The sequence below is a fragment of the Parus major genome, chromosome 10 (genome assembly GCF_001522545.3).
Source record: "Parus major isolate Abel chromosome 10, Parus_major1.1, whole genome shotgun sequence".
Classification (NCBI taxonomy): Eukaryota; Metazoa; Chordata; class Aves; order Passeriformes; family Paridae; genus Parus; species Parus major.
This window is the reverse complement of record NC_031779.1, coordinates 4905237-4928867: the sequence shown is the minus strand read 5'-3', so window position 1 is coordinate 4928867 and position 23631 is coordinate 4905237. Positions and strand designations below refer to the sequence as shown.

The 23631-nt window shown below is 39.1% G+C and overlaps 1 protein-coding gene across 7 annotated transcripts in view; it reads right to left on the bottom strand.

Moving 5' to 3' along the window:
• OTUD7A (OTU deubiquitinase 7A) overlaps positions 1-23631 on the bottom strand; it is a 106839-nt gene that overhangs the window by 27428 nt on the left and 55780 nt on the right. For all 7 annotated transcript variants that reach the window (XM_015639085.1, XM_015639087.1, XM_033516944.1 and 4 more), the window contains 4 exons: positions 17986-18142; positions 16727-16881; positions 6362-6544; positions 4303-4521 (listed from right to left, as the gene is read on the bottom strand). In XM_015639085.1, the coding sequence (XP_015494571.1) occupies positions 4303-4521; positions 6362-6544; positions 16727-16811 (487 nt within the window). In that variant the 5' untranslated portion in view covers positions 16812-16881; positions 17986-18142. The remainder of the gene's footprint in view (positions 1-4302; positions 4522-6361; positions 6545-16726; positions 16882-17985; positions 18143-23631) is intronic.

The following is a 23631-nucleotide window of genomic DNA, read 5'->3' as shown; positions in this document are numbered from 1 at the left end:
GCCCACACTAAAGGTAGGTAATTCCTGGTACACAGGTTGCCATGTGGTAGCAAACTGGAGTGCTGAGTCTTGGTTAAAGGTCATGTGAGTACCTCTAGTAGAAAGAAAGCAAGTGGGGCTAATTGTATAACATCTCTGGGGATGAGGAAGAGCAGATGATTAACAGGGATGAGTAGAGCTGGTACATTTCCCAAGACTTGGCAGGCCTGTGGGTAATGCACAAATGAATAATTGAATGAATAATGCAACAGACAGACTTTTTCTCCCCCATTTTCTTGACTGGGAAGCTGGGAGGAAATAGAATTTATGTATTTGTACAGGCAGTTCTGCACTTAAGGTTAAACCCCAAAACAGAAGGAAGCTCAAACAACAAATAAATATCTCTCCATTATGAAGTTTTCATTGCAAAATTATATTGAAGTTTATTTGTAACTACAGGTAATACACATTAGGGGAAAAATAGTGTAGCAATACTTTTTATGTACCCCAGTTATTTATTCTGGGTACTTAGAACTATGGATTTAAATTGCAATTAGTCAGAATGGGTTAAAAGTACCACACTGTAAAGATGCATAGCAGATCAATAAGCACATCTGGTAATCCTCAAATGATTTTAGCAGCTGCCTTGTGAATGCACAAAGGCTTATTGAGTTCTAAATTAAATATGCAATAAAGAAACTTAATTTAAAGCACTATTAGACATCCTTTGGAAAGGAAAACTAGATCATTTTTAACAACTCCTGCATCTGTGAAATAACAACTTGCCACCATTTTTAGCAGAATGTTTTGGTGGAATCATATTCAGCAATAAGTTACACCAAGGTGCTGCATAAAGCAGAGTTAGAAGACCTGAAACCAGACAGACCTTAGGTAGGACTTAAGGAAATATGAGTGGCATTGCTTTGCAGATTAATTTACATCTATTGGTAAGAAATGCCAAAGTCTGGTGTTTACGAATCTTTTAAGTAATAGGAGGTTTCTATAAAAGTAATCTTCCATCAAGTGCATTCCACAAAAAGCATTTGGGGACTTGGTTAATATTACAAAGCTTATGGCTGACAAAAAAAAAAAAAATACCAGATATGGGTTTATTATTGGATTATTACAAAAAAGTGGTGCATTTTCATTTTTCAAATCTAGGGGTTATTGTGGGTCCCTTTAGGGAAAGAAAGAGGAAAATTGAGCTTAAATGAAAACTGAGATCAAACATTTCCACAATTTTGGTGGATTAGTTTGGGGGACATGAAGCCCAGGCTTAACAGCATTTTACTGTTCACTTTGGCTGTAGCTGTATAAAATGCTTCTTAGAAAACACAAACATGAGCACAGAAAGAAAAGTGTAGGAAAACAGTTCTTGGACTTTCATACAGTATACTTATACTATTTGTATTGAATTATATTTCAGCACTGCAATAGAATTGGGTTTTCCTTCAGTTCAAAACACTGTGTTACACCAGCCATTCCTCTGCCTGTACTGTTTTTTAAAAACATAGTACTTCAGTACAGCAGTTTTCATTATATCTCTTTGTGTCAACCCACACATTAACAACACACAGGGGAGCATGTGTCTATAATGAAAATCAACTTGCTACAGCAAAATATTTAGAATTATAAAATTGCTTTCACACAGACTTCATTTAATATTATCAGTACCTTGGGCCATCCACTATTGAAGAACCACATTAATTACTGCCAGAGCTCACAGAGGTCAGTCTGCCTGTTACTCACAAAGCTGACCTCATTCCAGTTCTGGCAATAATCAACAGCTGAGGTAACAAGAGGGACAAAACCTCAAAATGTTTTTGTGAATGTGATGCATTCTATCCTTTCAGAAGAATATTTAGAAAACAATCATATTAAGGAGTAAATAATACACTGCAGTAGTAGGGAGTAAGTAAATCACACTGCCTTTCTCTGGGCCTTTCCTTTATCATCTCACAGAGCACTTTGCAGTAAATTGGGAATTTTGTTCTGAATTTCCATACAGATAGGATGCAACCAGGATATGCTGTCACATAGGGATGTCAAGGTAGCAAGAGTTTAAGCATATAAAAAAAGAACATAAAAACTTTACAGGCTTTTATAGATACACAGCTCATACCACCACTTCAGAACCCACATGTGACACTGTTAGAGGCAATTCTGCTCTCCCAGTCCAGGCTTTGGGAGTAGAAAGCTGTTAGTTCCTAGAAAATTTCCTCCTCCTTTTGCCTAATCAGCTTCTTTCCTATTTATTTTCTCTTGAAATTCATGGCATTATACCCAAGCACACTCACCTCTTCCTTTAACATCCCCAACCTCAGCTACAAAAGCTACTGTCCTTCATGGAACTTGGTTTGAAATAGATTTTAGGCTCTTTGCAGAGAATGCACCTCATCTTTCAGGTTTTTTCATGTCATTGACCAAACCATAGTCAAACTGTTGGTAGGAGACAATAAAATATCTAATACTCTGTGGCTTTCCTATTAATTCACTCTCTTCATTTTGTACAACAAAAAAAATAAAATAGGCAGGGAACTGGATAACTTGACATCTAAAACAAAGAGGTTTGTTTCTATGAAGCCTTATGTGATTTTTTAAGCAAACTGTTTGAACTGTTTAGCTTACTTGAAATACAGAAATAAAGAAGTTCCAGATTATTTGAATGAAATGCTCACAAAGTAAACTAAGTCTATGTAAGGCTACAAGGAAACCTGTGTTCAAAACCCTAAGTACTCCAAATGGTAAAATCCTCCTTTCCAAGATGCAAGAGGCTCTGGGAATGAAGGCACTTTTACAGTGTGTGTCAAGTTACTGCCCTAATTAATGTGCAAAAAGAATAAATGATTTATTCTAATTTTCAGAGAGATTTGAGAGAGGAATGCTAAGAGGCAGCAAATTCAGTAGTTTCTGCAGCCATTTCAAGTTCAAAGCCAGCTAGCTCTGTATGGATTAGAGGATGTCAGCTCTAAATTCACATATTCTCTGATTTTAAGGTCAGAAAGCCTCTGTGATCCTCTAGTTCATATTAGAATGTAAAGGCTGTAATTGCACTGAAGCAGGTAGGTCAACAATGGTACTGTACCACGGTATCTTCTGATATTCCTATGGAACTTGGAGGGTTTGGCAGAGCTGCCAGAGGAAGAACCATCCTACTTTTTCCCTGTCCTCCTTGGGTTAGCTAGTTCTTAGAAAAACTGGATATATTTCTTGATGGGTGACTTGCAGTTTTGATGCTTCATAGCTGCCTGGTAGCATTCCTACCTTATTTCTACACTGCTATTTCTCCCAGAAAAAGGCCTTCTGAGCACTGCTTGGGGTTCTTTTGGTTGGTTGTAGGTTTTGTTTCTTTTTCCTTAAGTATGTGCTGTTTGAGGCTATTATCTGTCTGGCTTTTCAATTACCAAAGCCAATATAGAGCACATGACAACACCTCATAAGTACTTAGTGGGACACCAGATCCGGTCTCAAATCAGAGCTGCACTTTATCAGTTTGGGCTCACACAGGGCACCAGGGCTGGAAAATGAACCTCAGATCAATCCCAAGTGTTACACAAGCCAGCAGAGCAATACATACACAAAAAAAGCAACTTCCATATCCCACAGGCAACCATGAAATCTGATTTTACAACTCTTTTATATCAGCAGGGTTGGGCATTTCACTATATAGATGCGTTCATTTCATGGTTCATTAGCACTCCTGCTGTTTTGCAAGGGACCAATACTAATTTTAAATAGATTCCTCCATATCCTTCAAAATTGGCTTACAACTTTAAACTACTAATAGATGTGAATTAACATTAATTTTAAATATTTACACTTTTTTTCCCCATGGCAATACTGAAGTATTACTTTAAAATTATGTAGTTTCTCATTTTAAGAAATAATAAATACATAAAATACATATCTAGAAACTATTTTATCAAGCTGCAGCAGAACTTGAAGATGTTTCCTTTCACTCACTGCAATGTAATTTTCTCATGAGAACCAAAAGTACCAATCCCCTCTGACCATCCAGACTCCAGTCCTTGTCTTTTAAATGTCTCCCTCATCACTCCTTTCCTTCCTTTCTCAATTTCTTTGTTTTATTAACTAAATTTGGTGTTTTTTTCTGTAAGGTTTTAAAAGAAACAGAGGATTGGGATATGTGTCATTTGGCAAAGAACACAGTTGCTTTTACTCTCTGGCTTTTATTTCCCAGGCATGATGTGGAAGCTCCAAACACGAAGCAGGATTAGAAATGCCACTCAGATGTTGTATTGGCTACCTACTGGCAGCCATGGTGTCACCCAGCCTCTGACAGACACCTGAGGTGTCACCCACCTGCTTGCTCCAATGCAACCATGGTGGCCTGCTCGATTAAGTCCCGTTCGATGAAGCTCCTGAAGTCCTCGCTGTACACGCTCAGGTCTGGCAGCTGGAATGTGTAGATAGGCATCTCCAAAGGGAACTGCTCATTGCTGCAGTCGTTTGCTACATGTGAGCGAGCAAGGGAGACTATGGCTGAGCTGGCATGGGAAATTCCTCTGGAAAGACGCTTTTCTGTAGAGGAACCAAAGAGAAGTTAGATTGGTACCACTGCATAAAAGGCTGGCAATGCCAAGGCTGGTGAATGCATGTTGATTTCACTAGGAATTTATTCCATGTCTCGTTTGCTACCTTTTTCAGGTTATCTCCCTACTGCAAAAGATTGTTTGTTCCTATTACAGATCCCTCTGTCAAGCCAGAGGAACTTGACTCTCCTTCTAGCAAAACAGACCCACAGTAAAAGTAACAAAATATGAGAGACAAATATTCCTATAAAATTTTTTCTTGATGTATCTTAGGTTTTCAAAGACTCAATGGAAGAAAAATTATATTGACAGATCAGTTAATGTTTTGAGCTCCTAATTAAAGCTTAGTTTAGCAAAACTTATCACTAATAGTGTATTTAAGACATCTCAAACTGACTAATGGTTATTTAAAATTAACTTCCTTGCAGTTTGTGAACTTTTGTTTCTCTAATGGATCAAAGTCTTTCTAATTTTGAGAGTTAAATTGCACTCCCTAAATTATCATAAATTGAGGGACAGGGTAGGAGGTTTGATTTTGCATTTGTTTCCTCCGTCTGTACATCTCAGCTAAATCCCCTAAGCAGGGGCACAGAAGTGCAGGGCAGCACTTCCATGTGACATCCCCAGTGCCACTCCATCACTCCTCCCCAGCACAGCCCAGCCCTCCCCTGCTGGCTGCATCCTCCAACTCCTTGGTGCAAACCAAGGTGCTCCTTTCCCTTCTCTGCTCCTCCCTGAACACCCCTAGGTCCACCTATCAGTCAGAAGTGGCTCTCTGACCAGGAGATCCTCAGCTACACACTGAGTTGGCTGCCAAATTCCTGTCCGTCCTGGTGGTCAAAGCCAGACATACCCCACACTACCTACTGCACCCACTAAGCATCAGATGGACATTTCAATACAAACTGTATCCCAAAGAGGCTGAAGGGACATGGTTTTATAAACTGTGCTGCTCTTCCTCCCTTTATTTGTATTCAGTGCTTTAAGGAGTCAGAAGAAGCACCACGGTTCCTTTTCTTCTGATGGAAGTCAGCAACTTTTAAAAAGCTTTACTGAAACTCCTAAGTACTGATTCTATTTCCTGCTTAATAGGAGGGAAGAATCAGCAGGAGAAGGGAAGCCCTTCTGTTCCTTTTAAGGGCTGTACAGAAAGCCATCACCAAACTACTGCTATTACCTGCCTACATGACAAGCTGTCAGACATGCAGATTTATTCTGGGGCAAACTACAGCTTCTTGAGAAATTCATAGAAAAAAATTGCAACCCAACAGTCAGCAAGAGAGAGATCTGAAATAGAACCCATATGAGGTCTGCAAAGAAAAAATTAAATTCTAATGCATATCATCTCGTACTAGAAATTAACTGTTAGAGGTAAGTGAGTAATTTTTCATAAGGTTTCAATTTCTATTCAGCAGGGGATAGAAGGCAGTTTCTGTGGAACCATAAAAGAATGAAATTTTAAAGCTGAAAGTTATTCATAGTCTTCATACACCCTATTCACACACTGTAAGACTGCAAAGAGTGAAATATGGATTTTAAAACCTTTTTGTTTGTTTCAATAAGCATAGAAAGCTATATACAAGAGTGGTCTGTGACACCCTCTAATTAACTCCTTTCATGAGTACCACAGGACTGCTTGGGGACAGCATATTTTACTTTAATCACATATATAAAAATAACAGCTTGCAGAACTGAGGCAGAGCTCGCAACCACCAAAACATGAAAAATAGGGTCTAGCAGCAGCTCTGAGCCCGTGACAATGGCACAGCTCCCAAGCAGACAGGTTAGAGACCCACCTGTTCCCTGAAACCCTGCAGAGGAGCCCTTACCTTGGGCGATGTCATCCTGCCTTTGCAGGCAGGGTCTCTCAGCCTTGGTCACCTGGGGAGGCTGTTCTGGCTCCTGCTGCTTGTAGAACCTGCCCTCGTTGAACACCTGGGGCAGGTTGGCCGTGTGCACCTGCCGCAGCTGCTCATAGTCATTCAAAGCTGCTGTCAGGTCCCAGTTCTTGCCTGCAAAACAGCAAAGGAACCATCTGCTCACCTCTGTCTGGGGAGCAGATACCACCACCACCCTCCTGGGGCCCACCCAGCCAGCCTGTGGCATCGCAACACAGCAACACTGTGTGAAGAAGTGTCAAAGCCAGCTAACATCAAGTTAAAGCCACCATCCACTGGAGTGGCAGTATCACAGGAGGTGATCAAGGCCAGCACTTCCCTTGCTCAGATTCCAATTAAATGGCTTCAAAAACCAGCAATTTAGGGTTAACTCTAAATCCCACTGAGAGGAAGCAACAATTTGCAATTCTGCAGTTGTATTTATAATAAATAATAATTAGGAGCAATGATGGAAAGACAAGAGTGATTGTGTCATTGCCCAAAAGAGTGAGAAACTTTCTTATCTTTCATTTGCAGAACAGCTGGAATGCAAACACAAAATACTTTAGGTCCCTTTATCTCATACATGAAGGAAAACTCTCTCAGAGGTTTTAAAAGCCTTTTAGAAAGCAGGTAATATAAGACAGTGTTCTGTAATAAAACCTGCAGCAAGAGATTCAGCCAGTGTGGTTCCATGTCTGTGGGAGCTGCTCAGAATCCTCTAAAGGATTTGCTTCCACCTTCCATTTCAGCATATTTCTCTGACCAGCAACCACAGAATGCAGGCCACTATCCAGAGATTCACAAGTCTGTTTAGTACAAGTGGTGAAATGGGACTCGTCATTCTCAAAAAAACATAAAAACACGTTGAGATGTCTGCCTGCTATTTTCCAAACAATCCAAATAAGTTAAGATACAGAGATGTCTGTTATTCTCCAAGTGCTTGTTTCTAATTTAGAATTAAATTTTATTAATTTAAATATTTTTAAATATTTAAAATATTTTAAAATAATTTAAAATTATTTTAAAATATTTAATAATGAGAAAGAGAGACCCTACAAGTTATATGAGAATTTCAGAGCATTCCACAAGCACTTTTCCTGGCAATTCAAAAGTAACTTGATTCTGACTAATGCATGATTTATTACATCATAGAAGGTTGTCATTTTATGTACTTTGAGAAGCTGCATTACCTGAGTAGCAGTTAAAGATAACTTGCTTACACCAAGAAGGTAAGCTAAATATAGTACAAAGCACTTTTAAACAGATAAATGAAAGCCTTTTACCATCACAGTCATATCTGTGAAAAACAGAAACCTAACTGAAGAAGAAAAAAACATAACACAAACAGCTGGTACCTACAGGGTACCTACCTACAGAGTTGAGCTAAACTACCTCAGGTTTTGAAGTACTAACAAAATTCTGAAAGGAGAATTGGTATCATTGAGCAAGAACATTATCTAGCTCCTGAGCAGACTATAATATAAACCACCATGTGAGCCATACAGAATTGTTCTGTAATGCTGTAATTGGCTATTAGAAAGGCTGGGGGAGAAAATGTAAATTCAGTGAAAATTGTCAGAGATACTGGAACAAGAATTCCAGTTATTGCCAGCACTTGTTCACTAAAAATCCCACACAGAGTGAATGGCTATAAACCGGTCAGGGCCCTGCTCTTTACACACATCCCAACCAAGTTACACAACCCAAACAGGCAGAGTCATGAGTGTGCTCCCAAAACCAGTCAGTGTTTGGAGTAAGAACTGCTTTTCTTTGGTTCTAGTTTTAAGAAGCTCTTTAAACGCATTTTAAAACTCTTCTTCTCAACCATGAAAACAATAAAGTAAATTTAAAAAAAAAAGTTAAGGTGACAAAAAGTAAAATTCTAGGAAATATCGCTTTAAAGAAAACGCTATTCTAGTATTGGCAATGCTCCAAACCCAGGGCTATGTGACCCCAGGAATAACCTGGATTCATTGAGTACAGATACCTGAGTACCACATCTGTAGCAGCATTTCTCAGGGCATTCCCTGCAGTTTCCCTGCTCAGTATTTTTTCATGTTTAAATTCTGAAGCTAACAAAAATCCCAGCGCATGTGCTGTAAGTGGCTGCTGGGTGACAGGGCTTTGATGTATGTAAGAGGAAAGCAGAAAATCAGCAGACTCACAGAAATCCCGCTGGTCTCAGTTTTAAGCCAAATACAATCATCTTATATAAAAGCTTTGACAGAAAAATTACATTGAGCCTTCAGAAAGCAGGCTCACAGTGTGTTGCATTTTAAACTGGGTTGCAGAGTAGCTCTTGAGTTACGCTCCATGAACACTGTAGCAACTGAACTTCTAATGTAGACTTGAAACCTGACAAAAATTAAAATTTCAAAACCTAACAAATATTTTATTTTCAAATCTCTCCATATCTCTGGAGTTGTCCCCATCTCCTGAACAGAAGCAGCAATTCAGCACCAAGACCCTAAACTTCAGAGAACCAACACAGGAAATTATGATTGGATTCACTTTCCCAAAATTTGCTGGAGCCTCCAAGCATTGAAATGCAAGAAAAACATTCAACCAAATTAAAGAACATATTCAGCACCCTTCCATCTCCATGAAATAGAGTTTTTGAAAATTAGCCACCCTCAATGACCAGCGTAAGTGTTCCCAGCTACACTCCACTGGAAGGTTTCCCCCTTTACCCCTCTCCATTTGGTTTACACTTTCACAAGTAAATATAAATGAAAAATCTTTTGCTTTCCCTTTTGCCTATAAAAAAAGAGGAGAATTCATCAGTTTTGGACAATTAGCAAAGAAAAATCCTAAGTGAAAGTAAAGGAAACTGGAGGCAGCAAAGACAATTAGAGAAAAGAAAGAGAGAAAAAAACTAAGGGTTTTATGAAAAACAATGAAAGAAGAAATACAAATAGGTACAAAAATTTAATGCAGTGCAAAATAAATTTTACAAATTTAACAAATCTAATAAAAAATATGATGTCATTTGGAGCACAGGAACAGACTACAGAAGCAAGAGGCAAGCTGGGAACCAATCAAGAAGATTATTAAATTCAGAAATGACCAGAGCAGATGATCTGAACAAGGATTTCTATCAGTGACAGGAAGGTGAGAAAGTTCCAGCTGCAAGTTACTGAGGAAATTAGCGAGGCTTGTGGCTGTGGAGATTAACAGAACTAACACTGCCTATCCCTCCTCCCTTAAACTTTTGCATACTAAAAGCTTTTGAGTTTCTGAAACTATATCCTATTACATTACAAACCAAGTTTTGAGAGACAAAACAACCCTGAGTTATGCTGGGTTAGAAATGACAAAAATAAACTTACATAATTGGAAATTATAATTATAAATTATCATTATAAATTCATATAATGGAAAACAATCACATCCTCCCACCCAAAGCCTACAGGGCAGGTCTTCTCCCTTGTCCAACACCAACAAGTGGCATTGGCCTTGGCCTCCTGGTTTGGGGCAGACTGCACAAAGTCCCTCTCACCCCTAGAGAAGGGAAAGAGGAAGTGTTCTCCTAGGTTCTGCTTGTATCTACCATGTACTTCTCTGACATCTCCCAGATCCTGCTCACACAACTCACTTCTCTGTCACTCTCATTTTCTTTGTCATCTCCTGCATAGGGACCCAAGAGAAAGGGCTAGTCTTTCCTACTCCAACAGAGGTAATGCCTGAAGGACAAGAAACAGGCAATTACATTATTCTGCATAACTTCATCAATTAAAGTGAGCCAAGTAAAAACTTTTGTTGCAATTTGACCGACAAAACCAACACAAGGTTATTTTTTAGATTGTCTACTATCTTTGTCTCACTATTATTGATCTGAGGCACCCCATTCACTGACTGCTTCTTTATTTATATGACATACTGCATTTAAAAAGGCATTTCAGAGGCATAGCAAAGTTATTTAAGTGCATACAATCACATCAAGCCACTGGCAGCTCTGTATCAATAACAATGGGATTGCTCCAAACCACCACCAACACAGTAGGTTTGCAGGAAAGGCTTCCAGTTATGAATGGCCAGAGAACATCAGTCAGCAATAAAGCTGGAACAGCACAAAGTTGGTTAGAAAACATAGTTAGTGAAATCATGATCAGGGTGCTGGACCCAAATCAACTCATTGACTGAAAAGAAAGAACACTCTTACTGAGCAATTGCTTCCTGAACAGCTACATGTGCTACGTGAGTCAGCAGGTGTGCAATTTAACAACACTCAAAGGTCCCTGCTTTGAAACCAAGTTCTTCTTGTTTGGAGGAAAAACAACAAAACACCAAGAATCAAAAGTGCAGCTGAGTAAGGAATAGAAGATACACTATGGCTGAAGGCTGGTACTGATGTATTTAATGTCAGAGATAGCAGACACCTACATAAAAGGGAAATTCAAAAATAAACACAGCTACACTGTGAAGTTTCTGCCCTAAATAATGGCTCCTTGAATAACAACAGGAGACATCATGAGCCTGAAGAAAAAACAAAAATTTAGATGAAACAATATACGGTCTAAGAAGCCACTTACCCATTTTTGCCTTACCACCTCAAACTAGATTAGCAGAGGGTTAATAAAGAAAGTGTTAAAGAACAGCATAACTAGGATTCACCTTAGAAGCACTGATAAAGTTAGAGACTCAAAGAATGGTTTAGGTTGGAAGGAACCACAAAGATCATTTCATTCCAACCCCCTGCCATGGGCAGGGACACCAGTTGCTCCAAGCCCTGTCCTGGCTTTGGGCACTTCCAGGAAGGGGGCATCCAGAGCTTGTCTGGACAACCTGTGCCAGGGCCTCACCACCCTCACAGGGAAGAGTTTCTTCCCAATTTTTAATCTAACCCTGTCCTCTTCCAGTTTGAAGCCATTCCCTCTTCTGCTATCACTTGTGCTCTTGTCAAAAGCTCCTCTCCAGCCCTCTTGGAGCCCTTTTAGGTATTGGAAGGTGCTCTAAGGTCTTCCCAGAGCCTTCTCTCCCCCAACAGGCAAAGGTGTCATAGCAAGGGTGCTCCAACCCTTTCAGGTATCTTCATGGCCTCCGCTGGACATGTCCTGAGAGGTCCATGGGGGGAGCAAAGCTGGATGCAGCCCTCCAAGTAGGGTGTCACAAGAACATTCTCCAGTGCTATAACCCCAGAGCAACATGATATTGTCTTTATATCTACTGATATAGTCTTTGAGTCTTTGCTTTGTACTGTTTTGGCTAAAATATTATAGCTTAGTGGGGTTATAATAGTTAATGTCTGTTGTATTTAATTTCTTAAATCAGGTACAATGAAAACCAAGAGGATTTTACCATTAATTAGTAGGAAAAGCAAATATGCAACACAGTTCCCCCTCCCCCCCGACCAAGCTTTCAAATATCCACCTACTCCAATATGTTAAAAAGAACATTTGAAAGGTCATCAGAAATTCCTGATTTAATGATAAATAAAAGGCTGGAAAGGATGCAATTTGAGATGGGGAACTAGGAAAGATCTAAATAGGAAGAACCAAAATGAATGGCAACTTGCAGCAACAACATGAATATACAGAACTTCAGCAGAGAAAATATTGAAAGGGACAGGAAACGCTGCCTGGAGTGAAGCAGGACCAATGGACCAATTACGGGACAACATCAACTGAGTGGGCAACAAGTTAACTTTCAATTACAGAATAATCTGAGGGATGCACTGAGCATCAAGACAGTATCTATGAAATGCACCTGCAAGTGCAACTTGAAGGCAACACAGAAACACCCCAGGCTAGCGCAATGAAGTCTCTTCTTACAAACCAATTGCTAATAAAGAAATTCTCAAATTCAGTTTAAATGCAGGCACTTCTTCCTGTTTGGCCTGAAGCAGATTAACAAATATTTACAGGCAAAAGGTAAGAAGAACTTCAGACCAGCTTTTTTTCCTTCTGAAAAACTAATACAGAAAATTAGGATGACATTACACCATAGGCTTTAAAACAAGATTTAATTTTGGTCCATGTTCTCAAAGGAAAATAATACAGCAAGGCCATTTTGCTAACATATGCCTCATTTTCTGCTAGAATGCAAAGTCACTCCAAACTGAACAGGCAGCTGGAAATGACAGCTTTGCTCCCTGCTTTAACAAGACATTGGTAGCAGCTCAGCTTCCTCTTCCCATTGCCAAGCCCTCCACAAGAGAACTAAAAAAGGAACCATCTGAGGGAAAGGAGAATGAGAGACTATTTTTGGGGAGTTAGTTTTGTACACTCAGTCACATGATAGCACTGTAAATGTCTCTCTCCCTCTCTATAAATTACATGCTTTTCTTTGAATTCCGCTTGTATACATTGTTCTTTGAGGAGATGTCTCTGTACTTCAGTTCTGTCTTGTTCCATGGGGTCAGTCACCTTTCCTGCTCACATTTCATGACTGAAAAGCCAATATCCCAGTTCCTGAGTTCATGTTCAGCTATGTATCCCTCAATTAAGTGAACCACCACATCATTTATATAAATAAATGAAACCATTTATACAAGTCAAAGGGCAACTTATCAGTTAAACATATTTTTGAATCAGTTTGTATTATTATTATTTCACAAATCTTCCAGTACCTGATGATTTCCTACACTGTTGGCATTTTAAAGTATTTCATCCTATGCCTTCCCCCCTCTGTTCAGGGGTCACTGCCTGCAGACCTGAAGACTGAGCTGATTTCTCCTGATTTATCAGTGATCTCTGAGTTCATTCACACCTACAGCCCTGAAACTGTGACCCACATACAGAACAAGTTGTTTTAAAGATTAAACTATTTTCTTTAATGGTTTTCTTTCTGCCTTAGGCCACATTTTAAGTAGATTATATGTAAACACACCAGCCTGATATTCTATGTGTGAGAGAATCGAGGTGCCAGCCCAGACTATCCAGGAGGTAAAGGGACATGCCCTCCTCATTCCTAGACTTTGGGAAAGCTGGAGCTCACACAGCTGAGGAGAAATCAATTCTCCACCATGCAGAGCTCTCAGTTTATGTTTAAGAATGTTTCCAAAGCTGAGTGAGCCAAAGGAGCTTTCCCAGTGACTGGAAGGTGCCTTGCACACACAGAGGTGACATCTGGAGAGTCTTGCAGCTGATTTCCTGTTTCCCTGTGACACGAGACTGATCCATTTCTCAATTCACTCCTCCCCAAAGCAGTGATACACAGGTCTGCCAGCACAAGCTGCTTTTCAAATTGTTTTGCTGGGATTGTTGTTTCTGTCACCTGGGTCACATTTATTGTCAAATTCCTCTATCAATATTAACCACTCAAGTGAAGACTTTTTTTTTTTAGGCTTTTTCAATATAAATCAGCAAAGGCTGAGAATGGAAGGCTGAAAAGGCAGACCCAATGATCACAAAATCACAAAATGTAATTTCTACTCTCCATCACCTTACATAAACAAGAATGCTTTCAGTTCTTGAGAGCACATAAACAAGGTAAAAACTTCAGGAAGTGGCAAACAACGTCGCAGAGACAGGAAATGAAACATGAAAGACTTGGTAAGTAATCATCCAAAAATGAAAGCAAAGCTGGAAAATAACATTTCTAAAGAACAAATGGTTTAGCATGTGTATATAATCCACTAACACAGAATAGGTACAGCTAAAGGTATGCAATTGAAATTTATGAATATTAATTTATAATTAATGTGAAATAGCTGTAAGCTTCTTAATAAATATGGACATCCAATATTAGACTTTTATACCACATACCAGCCATGAAAATGTTATATAACTCTCATTTTTTTAATCTCTTTGCCTCTTCATTTTAACAGTAGAATGGACATTTTCTGAAAGATACATGTCAAGCACAAACAGTAGAATGTTTTCTGAGACAGAGAGAAAAGCAGCTGTGCTAAAGAAAAAGCTCAGCAGAAGAAAACTGCAGGGATTTTACCAGCAGGATAAGCAGAGTATAGAAACATCAAGTGAGCCAACATTTAGGACAGCTTCTGGCAATGTAGAAAATCTATATGCAATATATAGATTTTTTTTTTAGCTATTTGCACAACAGTCATTGTGTGTTTAACTCACCCACTTGCTGCCAGGACGAACAACACATATTGTGCACAACTGTGCTGAGGATGTAGCGGGACATAATCAAAGCAAAACAATTAATATATTAAAATAATTGGATAAGGAAGCAAAAATTGGTATCCTTGATTATCTACAGGATAGTGTAATTGAATAAATTTCCCTCAAGGATGAATAAAAGAAAACAGCAATGGCTCTGAAAAGGAGGTATTACTCCATAGGAGAACATTGTGAAAATTCAGTCTGAGCAAGTTATAGAAATAGAATTTTTGAGTGGGTCAGAAAGAGGAAAGGGCTATAGGGTCACAGAAGATCTGACCAAAACTTGTGATTACATGGAAATGAGGGTCTACACAAGCTTTTTTTTGGCTCCAAGTTCACTATGACCGTCATTTTTAGGGCTACAAACAACCAAACCTTGAAAATTCTGAGAAATATTTGTTCACCCATGTTTCCAAAGTTTGACTGTAATTATGGACATCATCATTCCAAGGCCAGGTAGAAGGCATTGGCACCATGGGGTGAGGGGCTGCTCTTCTGAGAATTGTTTATATTATTGTTGAGAAGCTACTCCATGAGTTTCAGTGCTGCTTACAGAGAACTGACACTCTGTGAGAGTCAAAACGCTGGAAGGTTGGCAGTCCATGTTGAGTCTTTTTTGAACAAAAGAGAAACCACTCCATCAATTACTGTCTCCCAGCACAAGATATGATCAGTGTTAGAAAGAAGCTGTTACACCAAGTGTAGCTACAGCCACAAATGCTGAAATAATTGTCTGAGCACATCTTGTTCAGAACTAGCAACAATCCCTTTTACTTTGAGAAATTCCTGTGTAGGAGGAAATGATTTGGGGCAGATGCATATGCCTATTAGGCTGTCAGAAGAATTAGATTGTTTACTGCTTATTTCTTTGTTAGTATGTTCTATGTGAATCTATTCATCTACAGAAATGAGAAGTACAACACGGAGAAACTCTTCAATATTTATTTGAAAGCATTGCTCTTTATAGAAAGGAAAACAAGGTAAATAACTCTTCTAAGAGACCTCTGATATGTAGGAACCCTTTGAAATTATGGCAATGCTTTATCAGCACAATAACTGACAATCTGTCCTGATATGGCTGAGAAAAATCTTGTGTTCTTTTTCTCAAAGATCATCAGACTAAGACAAATGCTAGGCGAGAATGACAGGTTGATCAAATCAGTCAGACAAAATAGAGGGCTCTTAAATATAGCAAGCCTATGCTAATATTCCTTGCTAGGCATTCCAAGGTTTTATTTCGTGTATCAGATGACTTTGGAAATGCTGCAGAATTGTGTGCATCTCTGTGTTAATAATCTATCATGCCTTATTACTGAAAAGCCCAGAGCAAAGGAAGAACTTACCATAAAATGAAAAACTTTCAGCCTACATAAAGTGAAACAGTTCTTGCAAAAAGGAGATACATAACATGAGGTATACTTTTAATTCTGCTGTAGCTGTTCAAGAAATTGTTAGAACAATTCTGCTGAAATTGTTCTAACAATTTCTTAGAGAACATTAAGATAAAAAAAATAAGCAAACCCCAAACCTCTCAGGCAGCAAGTCCAGTATGGAAGTTTCAAGCTCACAGAACCACCTTGCAATTTTCAGGTACTGTCTACTCTTTTCCAACCTCCCATCTTCACAATTATTGTTAGCCCACGTGAGAAGAAATTAACAAATCCAACTCTTATGAAATGCTCTCAAATATCAATGGTGTCTTTCCACTTTTAGGTCTACAAACCTAAAACAGCTACAACAAAATGAATAAATAGACAGTTATTTTTCTGATACAGCTTCCTAGCTGTTTTTCAAACTAGCCATGTGGATCCCATGCTGTGAAGCTTAGCTATGCATATTAACCTCTGGGACTCGAAAATACCTCTGGTGTCTCTATTAGTGTACAGTAAATCCCTTTCAGACTAAACTTCAGACTAAATACAGTGACCTGAGAAACTTCTACAACTACTTTCAGGCAGCTGAGTATGAAAATTCAGCTTAAGTCTCCCCCCTTCTCTCACTGGCACATAAACATTTAGGGCTTGACTCTCAGTAAATTAAAACACAGCAATCTAATACTAAGAAGTTTTTAAGACTTTTGTTAAAAACACCTGCCTTAGTATAAGCTATGGCCAGCTTATTACAAAAGTTGACTTGGTAAAAACACCAGGAAATATCTGTTTCCATAGACCAGAGCTCTCTTGTTATGACTGGTTCTTGGTTTACACAAGTGAACACAGGAAATAGCTGTGTCCCAAAAATTTACCTTCTAGTAAGTCTCTTGCCAGACCTGGTTCTGCCCCTGTGGACCGAACAAAGTCTGACAGGACTGCATCCATATCAAGAGTCATGTGATCATTCAGAGGTGCTGCCAGACATGCAGCAGCAGCTGGATTCACTGGCTGGCTAAAAGGTCTCCATCTGCCAAGGAGAAAAAGAAACAGGGTTTAGAATATACTCCCAGATGACGTAAACCACATTTTTCCTCTAGTCCCTAAACAAGACTATTAAAAAAGCTAGAACATACAAATTGCAGCATATTAAAATAAACAGCATTTGTCATCCATCTCTGCCTTAGCCTAGAGCTGCTGATCACTCACACTGGAAGGCTTTTCTCTACCTTAGTATTTCATATTTTTATTGATTTTTCTTATGTGCAGCTCATAAACAGCTTTGCAACTTGACTTCAATTCAGCTAAATACAAGATTGGTTTATTAAAAGCATGATCACCAGATCATTATTACTACTCATAAACTGAGGTTCAGCAAGGATTTAAATGTCTAGAGCTCTTTTGCCCTTACTAATATTAACACACACACACCGCAGAGTATAGGATTTGTTCTTCAATTTGCCTTGCCAATACAGCTTCTGTAATTTATAGATTCTCTGCTGTGCTGGATCTGGTTGGGACTGAGTTAATTTTCTTCTTTCCTTTTCTAGAACTGTGGCTAAACCAGTGGTCATTATAGCTGATACTGCAGTAATTTAAGAGGTTTATTTGTTTTACTTCCTTTTATTGGTGACCAATGCTGTAGCTGCTGAACAATTTTTCCTGTGATTATGAGCAGTCTGTGGGGGACAATCTTACCAATGTGCTCTCCTAGGAGCACAATCTCCCAGGGACCTGTTAGGAAGCAGATCATGTTTTGCCCCAAGTGAAATGTGACAATGTCTGGCATGGGAATTTTTCTTGCCAAATCCATGGCCTACAAAAATATATCTGCTCAACTGCATTTTGCATCTTCATTCCTAAAAACAGGAACCTCCTCCTAGGCAATGCTCTTTACAAACATAAAATAGGAATTAAAGCAGGCACCACAAGAGGAGTTCATACTAGGCAAGCTATTAAAACAGCTGGAATTTAAAACACACTCATCCTAAGCATATTTCCATACTTCAAGCCTGCCTGCAGTGCTGCTGAAATAGTGCAAAGCAAAGAAAACAGGATGAAATTAAACAATACACAAAGTAAGGAAAAATTTATGTTTTATTTTCATCTTTGTTATTCACTGGTCAAAGTTTACCTTTGAGCATGAATTGGATTTTTCCTGTTGATTCCTCCTCACAGGCTCAGTTGCAGCTTTACCTTGTGCCAAGGGTAAGGACTGGCATGGAGATTTTCTGTTGGCAGCAGGTGATGTTGGTTGGCTCTTGCTTGCACCACAGCTACAGGGAAATAAACTGTGAAATAAATTAGAATCCAATTAATTTCACTGTCCCCCATATGAAACTTTCCTAGTTCATGTGTTACCTGGTTATACTTAGCCTGAAAAATGGAATGCCTTTGCTTTCTTAGATATTGCCTTTTTCTGCAAGTACATATCCTTGCTACAATGCAAACATCATTTATGTTCTGCCTCAGGAGGATGGGGTTCTTCTCAGCCTCATCTGTGGAGACTGGCCACTAAACCTTAGTCCAACAAACTAAAAGTTTGTGGGATATAAAATCACAGAGTGATAGAATTGCTACAGTTGGAAGATACTTTGAAGATCACAGAATCAGTGAGGTTGGAAAAGACTTCTGAGATGATCAAATCCAACCCATGACCTGACACCACCTTATCAACTAGACCACGGCAGTAAAGCACCGTGTCCATTCTTTCCTTAAACATCTCCAGGGACGGTGACTCCACCACCTCCCTAAGCAGCCCATTACAATTTTCATCAAGAAATTCCTCTTGATGTCCAACCAGAACCTCCCCTGGAGCACCTTAAATGCATGTGCTCCTATCCTGTTATTGTTGCCTGGGAGGAGAGTGACACCCATCTCACCACAGCCTTCTTTCAGGCCAGAGCAGCAAGGTGCCCCTCAGCCCCTTTTTCTCCAAGCAAAACAACTCGAGCTCGCTCACAGCTCCTCATCATTCCTGTGCTCTGTGGATACCAAGTACAAGTGTGCTCTTCGGGACAAAGGCAGATTACACTGTTACTAATTCTACCCACACTCTTTTGGCCTCTACACTGTCCCAGGGCACATTTCACATATTTTACACTATTTATACAAATCTATCATTATGTTTGGGCCACATGAGGATAGCAGGGGAGGTGATCTTTTCTTCTCTCTTCAGTCTCAGTGAGACTTGTCTGCAATATTATGCCCATTTCTGGATCCACAACAAAAGAATTATATGGACATATTGGAGTGAGTCCAGTGAAGGACCACAAACTGCAGTGGATCACCTCTGTGCAAGGGACACACTTCTAAAAGGTAATCCTAACGAAGATGTCGTAACAGAAGGAATGCAGGAAGTATTGAGGAGACTAGTTAAAAGGAATGGTATTTTGGAAAGAGAACTACCTTAATGGATTATGGCCAAATTTGACATCTAAGCTCTGTCTCAACTGAATCTGTTCCAATGCAAATGCAGGACAAAAATGCTACTTTTATTTTAACAAACACTCATACATAGATACACTGTACTCAACAGCAGTAATCTTACAAAAAGATCACCAGAAACTGAATATAACTGATTTCTTTAGTGAATACAAGAAAGAACAAAATTAATCTTAGCCAGCAGGAAGGAAACATACGGATCAAACTAAAGGAACCTGCCAGAGATGATACAAAGCATTGGTGCATTTCAGACCACCACCAGAAGTGACTCAGTAGTATAATGAGTGTTAATTTAAAATGCACCAGCTGGGCACTCAAGTACAGTCACTGTGTGGGGGCTGGAGTGCTCATAAGTTTGGGGAGCTGAAGTGCATATCAGCTTGGAGAAGCCAATTCATGAGTTGTCTCAGAATCAGCATTACTTCAGTACTTTCAACAATAAAAAATGAGTTCTCAGTAAAAAAATCCTTCTCAGAGCAAAAGACAAGACCAATCCCTGCTTTTATGCTGTCACTATCACCTCAAAGTTACCATGTAGAATCTACACTCTGGAAGCAAAAAGCAGACTTGGCAGGATCCTCTCTGCATACATTTGAACTAACACTCTTTTTTCCCCCATGGAAGTTGTTTTCTCAGCCCTCTAGAACTTAGATTAAAAAAAATCAAACACAACAAAAAGAACAAAATCCAACAGAAAAAGTCTTAAAATATTATCTTTGCCAGAAAAATACTATCAGCTGTGAAAAACCACTGAGATGGAAGTGTAAAAAGTAAGCAAAAAAGAAAATCAATTATAAATTGTAAAGGAGACAGTGACTCAGAAGGCAGGTGGCTCTCAGACCCACTTCTCCCCAGAGAGATTTGGTCTCTCCTTACCAAAGAAACCATCAGCACCACCTTTGCTCTGGATGGCTTGTCAAAGCATTAACACAACTTACACTTCACATACACACATGGAGCAGATCTAATGCAATCATTGACCTCACACCACCTGTCCACAAACACCACTCCTCCTGTGGGTAACACTACAGACACCTGGAGTTTTCATCTCAAATGGGTCACACATGACACACAAACGTCACTTTGAACTGAATGGAAATTGAAACATCTTGGCCATCAAAACACAGAAAGACATTGGTTTTCACTCACTTTCTGGACAAACTTCTTCCTAAGAAAATTCTTATTTGTACAGTACAAATATAAGATGCTGTGGAATTGGATAATTTTTTGTATATTATAAGAAAAAAGCATTTTTAAAGTATTTAAAGAGAAGATACTGTTTACTTTGAAATGTTAAGATGGGCTAATAGGACTTGAAATCAATTTAGTACAATCTCAGTTACATTTGATCTTTTCTTCTCCTTTAAGTACCTCTCTCAAAGCTGAACCATACTTGGAAGTAAACAGTCTTCACCTGAATCTAAATTAACTTCTTCAAAATCAAATAGCTTCACCAGTTAAATGATAAGAAGAATTTTTTTTTCCCCTAAAGAATTTAAAGAGATGCACAGGGCTAACTAATGAAGCAAAACCAATCATGTTAAAACAAATCCCATCCCATGCATCCAGAACAGACACAGCTGACAATACCAAAGTGAGGAACAGAAAGAAAACAGCACACACTGGATGAATCCTCAGGAAGACAGAATGACTAAGCTACATCTACCATCTTTCACTTTCCTAATTTTCAAAGAAAGGATGCAATAAGCACCATCAATAAGATGCAGAGTCTTGGTGCTCTGGGAAACCAATGGAGAGACACCTGGATATTGCATTAAACCAGTTCCCCCCGGCTGTTTTGATGTCCCTGCAGTGTGGCAGGTCTCAGGGCCTGCTTAATATCACTGCTGGCTCTCTGCTGCTCTGGCAATGTACAGAGGTGCACTCAGCTCCTGGGTGTAACATTCCTGCTGCCTGGGCTGGCTGTGAAGGCAGAATGACCCTCTTTGTGCACACTTTCAGCCTTAAAAAGTAATTTTTTCTGACAGGCCACAAATTGATGGGAAATGCCATAATTCTACAATATTGACAATATTATGAAATTAAACCACTCTTTATTAGGTTAAACTATTAAGCAAAAATCTATAATTAAACAATCAGGTTCAGGAGAGATTTGTTTAGGAGAACAGCAGCTTTAAGGGCAGTGGTAGTTAATGCAGGCCACTTAAGAAAGTGGAGATGGTATTTTTTTCTGCTAATGGGATTAAAAGGCATTAGTTGAAGAAGCCAAATCGATGGTAATTACCTAAACAAAAGGTTACTGTGAACTAGACCTGATGGCAATGTGGAGCATTTATATGTTAAAATGTGGACTCCCAAAACACAGTAAAATTACAAGACAGCATTTGGTAAGGGCTGTCTACCTTCTCAAGCCTAAAATATCAGAGTTTTGGAACAAAAGGAGAAGAACAAAAAAGACAAAAAGTAAAAGCTCAAATCAGACATTATTACTACGTTTTTATCTACACAATGGAACTCAGGAAAATTAACCCAATTAATTTAACTGGATTTGTCTATATCCAATAAATTCCTCTGCAAACACTTTCATCTGTGAATAAAATGCTGGCCTAAATTTGGTTTGGCTCTTCTTGCCTTCCAAGTAAGTTAAACTGAATTCACTGGAGGCCACTTTAATTATGAATGGAATAGTGCATCCAGGGACTTGGTGGGATTTAAGCTGCCCTCTTCAAATTCCTAGTTAGTTGATTTGCATCAATTTACCCTGGTATCTTGTGTAAACAAGTCCTGAACAGATACATTAGACACAGAAGTGGAAAAAACAGATAAAGAAAGAAGTTATGCTGAAGAACCCTTGGCTCTGTGGGAACCATCAAAGAAGAGCTGTCCAACAGAACTGTTCAAGTGCTTCAAGTCCAGTTCTAGGATAAATACCACCAAGGTGCAGGCACCAACTGGGAGGTATTTTAAAAATGCAGCTATATTTCAATTTTCAGAAATGCTATATAAAGTGTCTACTATTTGCTTACATATTTGAATTATTTCAAGCTAGAACTATAATGAAAGTCATAACCAAATTATGTTTAGATGAGATTTTTATAACTGTATTTTCACAGAGCTTCAAAGGGTTTTCATAACACCATTTTTCTTTCTTAAGAGTGATTACATTCTCAGAAGGAAAAAATGTCACAGATAAACAAGAAGTCCATAGAAACAGGGGTCCTGAACTGGAATAAACCGAGCAAGAGACACAGCCTTTTCAGGTAAGGTTCTTCTACATCCTTTCACCGGTATTTTTTCAGGATAAAACACCACCATTGCTATAGCATCTTTTCTTTTTCAAACAAGAAAACATGAAACAAGACATGTATACAAGCTAACAAGATAAAACAATTTATGGAGAATGAAGGCAAGTCAATTACAACGTTTCTCTTATTCACGTTTCTTATTCAAAGTTTATCTTTTATTCACAAAGGCCCTCATAGTGTATTAATTGTATTTTAACAGAAAGCAGCTGTGCAAAGGATAAATGTAATGCCACTGATAAAGTCAGAATTTCTCTGAAACAAATACCTTAATTTTAAAATGAATTCAAGTATTAATTATTCCTTTATCTGTGAGAGTAATAAAGAAGTAGGCAGTAATACATTGTGCTGGAAAGATGACAATTAGGCTTTCAGATGTTAATCTGAGGCCTCTTATTAAATGCAGTTTCACTAAGTAACATGCATCTCCTTTACTAGAATATATCTCCAAAAAAGCAAGATAAACAAACTACATTTCTTTGTCCTGTGGATATTTTCCCCTATTTTGCCCCCCTCACTTTCCTCACTTATAAATTTATCTTGATACAGCAAGAAGATTTTATACTGACATATAGATTTCTCCAAATGCCATCCTTCTTTCTAATACAGATGGTGTGCTGACCAAACACAGCTTTCTCTCCCAAAACATCTATCATGTACTCAGCCTGCATAAAATTAACTTCACTGTATGAAAAGCATGCATTCTGAGCAGCCGTTTTTGGACATCTATGATGTGGCATTTCATTACTTTTTTTCAAGTCAGCCTTGCATAAGGAGTGACCCATTTGGGCCTGTGGGCACCACGAGAAGCCTTCAGCTCCACAGCAAACACCACCAGCTGAGCCCCTTGCAGCTCCCTACATTTTGAGCTCTTTACTCCCCTGTTTCTCCACTGCGACGTCTGGAATCAATTGTCATAGCAACAGGAGGCTGAGCCTTCATCTGCACTGCAGATCAGCTTCCTGATGGGCCGCTGTCACTGAGGCCTGACCCTTCTGCGCAGAACCCGCTCCTGAGGGGACACCGGGTGACACCGGAGCCATGGGCTCAGCCCAGCCCTGCCCCGCAGCCCG